Genomic DNA, 11157 nt, shown 5'->3' with positions numbered 1-11157 from the left:
TTGATGAACTCAATAAAGCATGACTTGAAACAGAAAAATCTAATATAAATATGTTTAATGAAAATTTCCAAATGTAAAAATTACTTACTGGTATGCAAATTATCACAGTTTGTACCTTAACTATCTTAATCTTTGGTGGAGAAAATATAACTGCATGTTTCTTAGTCTTATTATCCAGCTGACTCCTTAATTCAATGTCCTTCAGAAACAAAATGGATTTCTTATTATGATTTAGTACACAGTCAAACGGGTAACAGTTGAACCTAACCTGTAACGATATCTGTAAGAACAAGTCCTGTAGCGTGTTACAGATGTAAATGTCACGTAGGTATCACACCACTAATATACCAGCCCCTGTATATACACCTGTCAGTATCACATCACTATCATCTCCGTTCCTCTCAGTACTGAGGCTGAAGGAGATCCAGGTTGTCCACCTCCTCCCTCATGTTGTCAATCAGGTGGTTGATTTCAGCCACTCGCATACGATTACGCTTAATCTCCTCCTCTTCATGGATAGTTTCGATCATCGCCTTCAGCCATTGGTTGATTCTGGTTACCATGTCGTCCTCCTTGTTGTCGATCTTCAGCAGATGGACGTCGTGTGATGAGGTGACAGCATTGTTGATGGTATCCTTGTCTACAAACAGCTGAAATTGAAAAAGGTTTGAAGTTATGTATGGTACCTTGAATTGTTTCAGTTGTGAAAATCTAAATATTAAGTTGAATTCTGTGTGTGCATGCATGCTTTATTGCCACTTGCAGCACTTCAGCCATATGACGGCATGCTGGAAATAAACAAAATTCTTGACCAGACAATCCATGATTCGTATTAAGACAGAGCTCCAGATAAGTTTTTGAGCAATTGAGTTTTTACTCTAGGGGTTCTATTCTATTTGGATTATTTGATTTTTCATTGGGTAACAATAGTTTTTCACTCATCTATTAATCACTCTATTGCGTTTATCCCAAAATTAGTGAACATTTTTAAGATTTAAAAAAATGAAATGATGTTTTAGATGTATATAACTGTTCTAAATATATAGGCTTGACTCGGAAAGTAAAATGGCTCGTAATTGTGTTTTGGAAATTAGCTCCTTTGTATGCATGCTGAAAAAGCTCCATTGGGTATATACGCAAGCTGTTTAAGACATTTGAGTTTTTACATTTAATGCATGCGTTTCTGTATGCAAGTTAATTATAAGTAATTTGGTTTTGAATATGTTTTTTTTTTTTTTTTTTTTTTTTTTTTTTTGTGGGGGGGGGGGGGTGGTATTTTACGCAAATACACTGCTTAGCTGTAGCTCTGATATGAGCAATGATCCATGCAGTTGGGGTACCATGACCCGCCATCAGCCAAGTCACTGAGCCTGACTGCCCTTCATTAAATCACCTCTTGCAACTGGCAAGGGTTGCTAGGGAGCCCCACAGATTCCAGTTTAATCGCCCTTATACCAGCAATATCCTGCTGGGTACACATAATATATGAAACCTTACCAAGTGTTGATGCCAAATGTAGTCCCAGTTCATGTAGTTCATGAACAATGTTCGGAAACTAACTTGACTAATGTCAGGTCTTGCACAATGAATTCTTATTTATTCCTGACACTGACTGGAGTTACCATTTATTGTAAAACAACTAACAACCATCTTTCCCATGTCACTCCATTAATTCAGTGTCGCCACTTACTTATACAGACTCAGTGGTAGAAAAGCACATCATTAGTCCACTATTCCTTATAATGATAACAAATAGCAAAACCCCTAAAAAATGGCAAATTTCTACTAGTCCTCATGATACCTTAACTACTGGGCAGTTTGGCAAGGACTACAGGACTAGCACCAATATCTAACCCTGAATACATAGATGCGACATCAACTCTATCCTGTACAAGTACTGGGCATGCACCAAAATTCACTGTGCAGAGTTGTGTCCCTTGGTCACACCAGAAACCAGTGATCATGGGTTTAAATCCCAGTTCTCTAGGTTTGTCAGCACCATACCTGTGCTCGTGGGTTTCACCAAAATGGTAAATGTCTAAGACCTGCACCAACGTTCATCCCACATTAAGCTGACACGCTGTGATGTAACTCCAATGCTGATGAAAGTGCTGTATACCCAACTCACTCGATCACTGTCCAAGTACTGGGTTGATACTGATGATTGGGACATTTCAATAAGTGTCTTGTCTGCTCACCATTCTAAGATCCTCTGAGATTTCTTCATCCAGCTCATTCTTGATGACCTTCTCCAAGGTCACTATGGCAATCTCCATCATCCTCTCGTGGTGTTGGTTTTCAAGGTCACGACACTGAGTCAGAAAACCTTGAACTTGCTCAGTGAAGTTAGACACCATATCCTGCATATTGCGTTCAAAGTCCTTGATGACATCCTGAAATGAAAAGATCATCATTCATATTCTGAAATCAGCTAAAACATAAGGCAAATAAATGTCTTTTTGTCATAAATGGAACAATACCAGATAGGAAATGATGTAAGAACCAAGTTTAATGAACGTGAACTTCTTTATTGTGGATTGTGATGCACTTTTTGACGGACATACATTGATTGAAAAAAACAATTGGCCAACAATCGGTTCTATTCAGTTCAGTTAATGACCGAAGTCTATATTGCACAGTGCACAGGTTACAAATCAGGTAAAGTTAAGCAACGTCAGCCGCAGAGAGTCCTTGGATTGGTGACCGCGTTTCGGCAGCTTGACTCCTGAGAGTTTCTTGGGCTTCCGTCCTGCCTCACACTGGAGCACATGCTACACTTTGTTCGAAATGTGCCTCTGTTCACCCAGCAGTGAATTGGTACCTGGTAGGATGAGCTGGCAGTGTGGTTGTTAATCTTCTAGCATCAAACAGTCAGCTTGGGTTATATACTCCCCAGGGAGCTGAGAATGATTCTTGAGTGCACAATGATCCAGTGACCGGGGTAATAACAGTGCTTTGAGCATGCACCTAAGTGGTGTGGAAATATGTGCAATATAAATAGCCTATTATTATTATCATTATTATTATTAATCTAAAACTCATGGTTTTATAAGTGGTATAACAGTAAGTAATATTCTTTGAAAAAATAGTACAAGGACTTAAGCAAAGGGTTGGTCACAAGTTGGAGGATTACAAACACTTTTCCACCCAATTGCATATATTTTCATACATATAAAAACCCTGTGCCAACCGTCCAGCTCTGAGGGTTTCTGATGACTGTCCATAAAAGGTAACTCACCTCGAGCTGATCCACAAGCTGCAGCTCCAGACCCATGAGCTGATCCCACAGGTCTGATGTCCGGGTCTGGTAGTCGGCCAGCTTGGTGTCCAAGATCTTGGGGTCAGTGATTTGCGCTACCTCCTGGAACAGCTGGAACATGGAAAGACAGGCAAATATAGGCCTTGTAAGCTGTACTACTAGGGCACCAGTATAGCCATTTCATGGAAGTTTGTGAATGTTTCTTTTTTAAATGGTCAATTTAGTCTAAGTTGGATAAACTGACTTGATGGCCAAGTTTCATTGGCTTGACCATCTTCATCATTCAACAAGGATGAGGAGATTTATAAGCTTTCATCCAATGTAACTTCAGCCCAAATAATCCAACAGTGCCATCCGTAACACATCGATGAGTAACATCATGTACTATTATTTAGCTGGTTCAAAGTCTTGAGCAAGTACAGCTTGGTATCACCTACCCTCTTCTTGTCGACAATGAAGTCTTCAATGGTCCTCATTCCCATGGCTTTGTTCTCAGATTTGGCTTCCTCCACACACTCCCAGAACTGAGTCACCTCGTCCTGGCGTTTCGAGTGTTCTTGGAGACCATAGTCAAATATCTGGTGGCAGATCCTCACAAAGTTCTCTTTGAAAGTATTGTGTTAAGGAAGATATCTCCATCATTGCCAGGACAATCTGCAGAGAGACTACTGGACACCAGTCTCTTCAGTTGAACATTTCAAAACCTGTTTTATCTTTATACAAGTAAAACAATCGGTACCAACAACCGGAGTATTACCCAGACATCCCCTAAATAGCGTGAAATTCTACTGGCAATCAGGATACCTTTCTATCCCTCCACCAAGTGCAAATATTTCCGAATGGTTGCCAACGGTTTGTCAAAATAGATGTCCTCCACGTCATGTACATGTTTGATGGTTGATTGATCTGCGTGGTAGATATTTCATTATGCTGTGAATAGTAACTGGTACGACTTTAAATCTCTACTTTACTTTCCCCAAGATTCTGTCACAAATCATATGAATTAATGTAAAGTTTTATCTTTTGGTTTCTCGAGATGAGATTAATTGAGACAAAATCTACCCCAAGAGTATCTTGTGATGGGGAATGTAGGATGTACGAGGGGTGTTCATTAAAGATTTCCCCTAAACCACTTAGGGTTATCATATTTGGTTGAAATTTCACATGTGTAATGATACATGTATCTATGGGTTTTGTCTGAATTTGCAGCACCAAACTATTAATCTTACCACTTTTACAGGTGTTTAACGTTGTTAAACACTGGCATCGCCAGTTCCAGTGTGGTCGGACATCTGTGGAAACAGCTGCCATTCCTGGTCGCCCCCATTTAGCCATTGATAAGGACACTTTCCATCAAGTGGAGACCGCCATTTTGGCAGACCGAAGTGGGTCAGGGGAAATCTTTAATGAACACCCCTCGTACCAATGACCAGGTTATTCAGGTCAACAATGTCCATGTATATATCCCATAGCATGAAAATTAACGTAATGTGAAACAAAATATTTCACTGAAAACCATACATATTGAAGCCCAAAAGGATATACAATGAGCAGTTCGTCCACTCCTGGCATCTCGTTGAGTTTCTTGCCCTCTGCATCTTCATCATACATGCTGTCAAACAGACTGGGGCCATTCATCAGCTCCACGTAGCCACCCTGAAACAACAGTAACATGAGTATCACAGAAAGCTAGGGAAGACATTCACCAATACAACAAACTTTGAGAGTTCGGATCTCTGGGAAGAACACATTATCATAAGATATGTAATAACGAATGGCCCCTTGTCTGCATAACTTTTCTTTGCTTGGGAACCAAATATTGGGGTTCCTTGTGTGTTCATCATTGTCCAAAAGATGAAAGGGCATCTTGAGCGAGTGAGTTTAGGTTAATGCAGCTTTGAACTGAATTCCAGTTATATCACAGCGTGTCAGCTTGATGTGGGAGGAACGTCTAGGATGTCTTGAACACAAACGGAAGTATTGTGTGCTGCCGGTGGCATCTTAGTCCTGTGTTATATATGTTATCATGTCTACCAATGTTGTTCATTTCAAAAGATATTTCAGCCCATTTCTGGTGTCCCCTGCCTTGATATTGCTGAAATATTGCTAAAATCGGCATAAAACAATATTCACTCACTCGCTCAAAAGAGTTTTTTATACTGACAGCCTTAATGACAATATTGTGTATATAATCAATAAAGACGTGCTCAATTATTTGCATTCCCAAGGACATATGTAATTGGGAAATTAATCATTAAAAGTGTCAAACATATGGGTTTCTTGCATTGGGGAAACCATTGATCGACTGTGAAGTATTCTCTCATCCGCAGCTTGTGCTTGATTGTGACACTATTTATATGATCAGCATTGAGTGTCACACTAGTAGCTACACCACTACTGAGAGAGTGCATTTATGCTGCTTTTAGAAATATTGCAGAAATATCAACAATGTCACATACAGGGAATCATTCCTGATCTTTCTTTCTTTGTCTTCACTGGGCCCACTTGTACAAACTGATCTCAAGGCTACAACTATTGTAGGTCTCTTATTGACAACAGTCAATAACATTGCTTTGTGCAGGTTTGTTTGTTTAACGGCTCACTCAGGAATATTCCAACTATATGACGGCGGTCTGTAAATAATCGAGTCTGTACCAGACAATCTAGTGATTTACATGATGTGCGTTGGATACGAAGATATGCATCAACCAAGTCAGCCAGTCTGACCACCCAATCCCGTTAGTCACCTCTTACGACAAGCATAGTCGCCTGTGTAGGTAAGCATGGGTTGCTGAAAACCTATTCTACCCTGGATCTTCACAGGTGCTTTGTGCAGGTGGGTCCCATTAGTCTTCCAATCAGAACAACCATATTCAGCCACCATTGTGGCCACCTAATCACCCGTCTTTTACAACATCAACGATATCCCTTGAACATAATCACACATGAAAAGAATGGCTAGCGTACCTTGTGAAGTTCCAGCTCTTTAGATCTTCTCTCCTCTTCCTCCTGTTTGGCTTGAGCCTTCCTCTCATTGTCCAGACGTTCTTCAATACCCATCTGGAATCGCTCATACGCTGCATTCCGCTACAAATGACAGGCACACAATTTGAGTTGCATCTCTTAGGGCTGGGATGGGTAACTTGGGTACTGAGTAGGATTCTGGTACCCACATGACTACCCAGACCCGTGGTTAGTCATGTGATATATTGTTTAATGATGAAAAGTATCTGGAACACTACAAGTCGCTTACATTGGCATTTCTTTCTGACAATGCATGCATGGCTTCTGACTTTCAACTGTTTGAATAAAGATAAAGCTTCAGTCAACTTCAGTGTATATGTGACCAGATCGTTTTATAGTGCATCTGAAATACTTTTTGTCAGAGCTCCTTTGAAACATTTCTCAATTGGACATTTTGTACGATCTCTTGAGACCTACAGTGGGTACCCGGGTAGGGTCAGGTAATAGGGGGTTGGGTACTCTGGTAGTAAATTTGGACTCGTCCCAGCCCTAGTATCTCTGCTGCATTCTGCTACAAATGACACAGGCACAGGCTTGTTACATTATGTGGCTATTAGACCGTTTTCCATTGTACACCAGTGTGAACCAGACATGCCAGGATGTGACAGCATGAGCAATGGTCCCCACTGTGGATGTACAAGGTAAACAACTAACAGCCACATTAAGTAACCAGCCAGTGCCCTCTTTCAGTCAGATCTTACAACAAGTAGAGGTACTAGATAGGGCTTGGATAAGTCCAAATTTACTACCCAGGTCCCCAACCCCCATTACCTGACCCTACCCAGGTACCCGCTCTAGGTCTCAAGAGTTGGGGACAAAATGTCTGATGTCTGAAATTGTTTTGCCAGAGCCCTGGCAAAAAGTATTTAGAAACATGTATTGATTTGATTTGGTCATGCATACACTGAAGTTAACTGAAGCTTTATCTTAATTCAAAGACATAAAAGATGGAAGGAATCTGTGCATAGTTAGAAAGGAATGCAAATATTAGTGACTTGTAGTGTAACCATGGAGTAACAGTGAATTTTTGTCATTAAAAAATTTATTACGTGACTAAACACGGGTCCGGGTAGTCCCCTGGGTACCCAGGTCCTACTGAGGACCCAAGTACCCGAGTTACCTGTCCCAGCCCTAGTACTGGGCACCTATTCCGTCCTGCAATGTCAACAAGCTTATAGACGTGATCAGTACTCGTAAGAGTTGGAAAGATACAGTTAAATGAAACGTGAAAAATAACATAAAAAACATTAAAGCATAGTAAATATAGAACATGATAGAAATATATTTGAGTTGACAACAAGTGCCTATGTCTCACCGACTGCTCATCGATGAGTCTGTAGTCCAGGAACTCGAGATGAGGGAGGAAGGCAATGACCTTCATCTTACACAGTTCTTCCTCACAGAAAGGGTTTCCATTCAGATTTAGTGTCTTCAGTTTCTTGAACTTCCTTAGATATGTTAACTGGAAAAAGTTGTAAATCTATAATCAGACAGTTTAAACTTTCATCTTAAAAGAGAGATGGAAAAAAGAATTCTGGTCTAGAATAACTGGATTTCTGTTCTATCAACATATTAACAACAAAGAAGTAAGCTTCAAATACCAAAAATATCCTACACCATCCTTTTATAACTGTAATAACCCCTATAAAAAGTCTATCGTGAGTGAATAAGTTTACACCGTATTGAGCCAAATGGCTGGTCCGCACAACATAACCATGTTGTGATTGGTCAAATTACCCAAACAAATGGCATACCATGTACACATGTAAGTTAGTACAAATATCGATCTGGAAGAAGTGTCTACAGATTTGTTCTTGACTTCCTAGAAACATGCTCACTCCCTGAAAGTCTATGTATGCTCCCCATTGTTATATATATTTGATGTATAATGTGATGTTCATGTAAATAAATATGAGCATTCTGTACTAGTCGTCTCTTGTTCTACCTGATTAAGCTACCCAAGTCAGAATATGATAGTTATATCATGGTGAAGGACACCACAAGGTTTTACTACAACCAACAAAATGGCAGTAACCATTAGCATTAAGACACTCTAACATTCCCCGAACAGTAAACATATCTGAAGTCAAGAGTTTCTCAACTCCCTGAGGAGTCTACTATTAACCAGACTCTTGACGAACAGCTGCTCTTACATCTAGCTCCAGTTGATTGAGGTCGTTGTTGCCGACGCTGAGCACCTGTAAATTAACCAGCGTGTCCATGTTCTCCAGGCGAGATATTCTGTTGTTGTACAAAGTAATATCCTCCAGTTTAGTCAGCTGACCAAGGCCTTCTACAACTTCTATGTTGTTGAAGGATAAATCTGAAAACATGGTTAGTGTACATGTTTTAGAGTCTTTGGATACAACTGCAAGAGAATTGTTTCATTTTTATTCCAGAAGTGAGGACAATTCTTTTCAAATTTCGAAATGAAAGGAAGAATATTTAAGAAGGAAACAGTAATAATGTTTGTATTCAACCCGCAAACATATCATGTGTAAAAGACGATAAATACCAATATGTGTGTTTGAGAAAATCTTAAAAAACTACTTACCAAGCCAGACCAAATTGACGAGCATATCTAATCCTTCTATTTTTTCGATAATGTTATTGTCTAGTTGTAGTTTCACAAGGTTGGTGAACTCCCAGAGGTTGTCGATTTTCAAAATATCTGAAAAGGACATTTAAAAAAAATCAGGCCTAGTAATTTAGCATATTAATTGAAAGTAAGCACAAAACAGAGCAGCATTATCTGTCGGCTTTGCCCACACATTTTCCTATCTGCATCAAACAAAATTAATGACAATCCGGCATCCAGACATATGGATTAAACATCACCTAAGTGATGTATGTATTCCATCACACTGTAATAATATCATTGGTAAATTCATGGTACATCATTTTAAATTCAAACTTACAATTTTTTAAGTATGTTTACTTAATACATAATAAAACAAAAACAATCATAAACCCCCTCTTTTGTGGATCTGCCATAGAGCAGGAAGTAGGACATACATCTGAGACTCCTAACAGATCTGCAGTCTAATATATCTTAAGGACTTGGCTCCATGGTAGCTCTCTAATTTGTGATGGATTTGGGCAGTTATGGCAAATTTAGACATTCCATTATCAGTGTTAGCATTGGTCTCCACAATAAGGGGGTCCTTGGACATGTTAGTCGCGAGGTGCTAGGTTATCTAGAGGGGTTTGGGTGCATGCCCCCCCCCCAAGAATCAAATGTAGACCTGAAATGCTGTATTTTAAACCATTTTGAGCATAAATAAAGTGTCTGGTTTAAACCTTTAAGTGCCTGTTTTTATGTGTGTACCACATGGATTTTGGGAGGCAAGAGAAACTCGTAACAAAACAACAAAAAGTTATGCCTAAAGTAAACTTGTTATAACGTATAAAAACCGTGTAATGGGACGCATGAAGGTGGGTTTTTTTGCAATCCAGTTTTTTTCTCTCAGTTTTTCAGTGAGTATTTTTGTATATGGGATGCTGTAAACGCAAACTCTAATTATTATATGACATCATTTATATGCTTGATGTTGTGCCTGCACCAAGCAAACAATGATTTGGTGTAGAGTCGAAAAGTAGAAACTGAGCTTTGTTCATAAAGAGTACAATAGTTGAAATCCATGTAAATATTTTGTCTCTATGAACTATCAACTTGTAAATGCCCACTAAGAACCGGGGCCATGTTTCAAAAAGTTATCTATCATAACTCACATACTTAATCATAGACCTTTGATAATTGAAAGCTATATATATTGGACTTGTTCTATTCAGAAAGCAATGAAAATTATTTGCATTTGTCAGGACAGTTACTCCATCTACTTCCCAGCATTTATCAACTTGGAGCCGAATATATCCATGTAGTACACAGAAGTAACTGGACGAGCTGTTGACATAAGACTGTGTGGAAATACTTATGGTCCCAGATTGTAGATACCATCAGATGCAACTCAAAAACAGACTCATTTTTCAGAGAATCCATCACAAAATCTAAAACTAAGTCTAAAGTGTACTTTTAAAATCCAATCTGAGTGATGTGACATCAGAGAAATCTATCCCCTCAGCCTTTGCAAGTTTTCCTGCTTCTTCTTTTGGCCCCTGTTCCTCCACCGATCTCTGGAGCATTTCCTCATCAATAACTGAGGGCTCAACCGTGTCGTATAGGCGACTCATCTTTGGTATTATTTCTGAAAAATAAATTAAAAACACTTAAAGTTTTCTTACAAAATCAAAACATATGAAAGGGCAAGATACTTGAATATTTTGGCAATATCACAACAACAATAACTGAATAGTGGTTGTTTGTATCTAAGCATGGGCAACATACATTTTCTTGTATTAGCTGAAAAATATTTCAGATTAATTTGTTTATAGCCTATTTGTCATTTTCTTGGTAGATCCATCTGAACGAATATTGGATAGCATAATCAACAGTGAAGACTCCAAACAATCAGTGTTTCAGATCGGTTCATTTTTAGGACATTGACTGATTGTCATACAAAATGTCGCAAAGATTTTTGTCAAATTTGGAAAAGATTGAAAGATATGGAAGTGTGAAGTCAACATCATGAAAAAGCTCTAATGCCATTTTCTCCCTAGCAAACTCACTGGACAATCATGACGAGTGTCATTCATTGTAACATTTAACGCCATTTAACAACAAGTTGCATCAGTTCAATGTGTAAAACATATGCTTCACTTACATAAATCAGATTACATGAACTTTGGTCAATTCCACGGGAACATTTTCTTTGCTTCAAATTTAGAGCCCTAATGGCGTCCTGTTGGCATAACAACGGTCACTTCCGTGTTTATATTGGACATGCTCAAAAGGTGTTATTTATTGCCACATGATA

At 39.0% G+C, this 11157-nt stretch overlaps 1 protein-coding gene across 1 annotated transcript; it reads right to left on the bottom strand.

Moving 5' to 3' along the window:
* Positions 1–381: 381 nt before the first annotated feature.
* Positions 382–11093, bottom strand: LOC139469552 (dynein regulatory complex subunit 3-like). The gene is made up of 11 exons (XM_071251744.1): positions 11005–11093; positions 10315–10488; positions 8838–8954; positions 8437–8606; positions 7599–7745; positions 6227–6346; positions 4803–4915; positions 3697–3871; positions 3239–3370; positions 2199–2393; positions 382–650 (listed from the first exon to the last, which is right to left on the bottom strand). The coding sequence occupies exons 2-11, from the start codon at positions 10472–10474 to the stop codon at positions 402–404; spliced, it is 1578 nt and encodes a 525-aa protein (XP_071107845.1). The 5' UTR covers positions 10475–10488; positions 11005–11093; the 3' UTR covers positions 382–401.
* Between the last annotated feature and the right edge of the window lie 64 nt (positions 11094–11157).

Source organism: Haliotis cracherodii, unplaced genomic scaffold (genome assembly GCF_022045235.1).
Source record: "Haliotis cracherodii isolate W230 unplaced genomic scaffold, xgHalCrac1.p SCAF_2, whole genome shotgun sequence".
Taxonomy (NCBI): Eukaryota; Metazoa; Mollusca; class Gastropoda; order Lepetellida; family Haliotidae; genus Haliotis; species Haliotis cracherodii.
This window is presented reverse-complemented; position numbering and strand designations above follow the sequence as displayed.

Excerpts from the sequence above, each read along its gene's own strand:
- LOC139469552 (XM_071251744.1), bottom strand. The coding sequence starts at position 10,474 with ATGAGTCGCCTATACGACACGGTTGAGCCCTCAGTTATTGATGAGGAA. Across the intron at positions 8,955-10,314 it reads ACTCAGATTGGATTTTAAAA|ATATTTTGAAAATCGACAAC; the intron begins GTACACTTTAGA and ends TGTCCTTTTCAG. Across the intron at positions 3,872-4,802 it reads GTGGACGAACTGCTCATTGT|TTTCAAAGAGAACTTTGTGA; the intron begins ATATCCTTTTGG and ends TTAACACAATAC.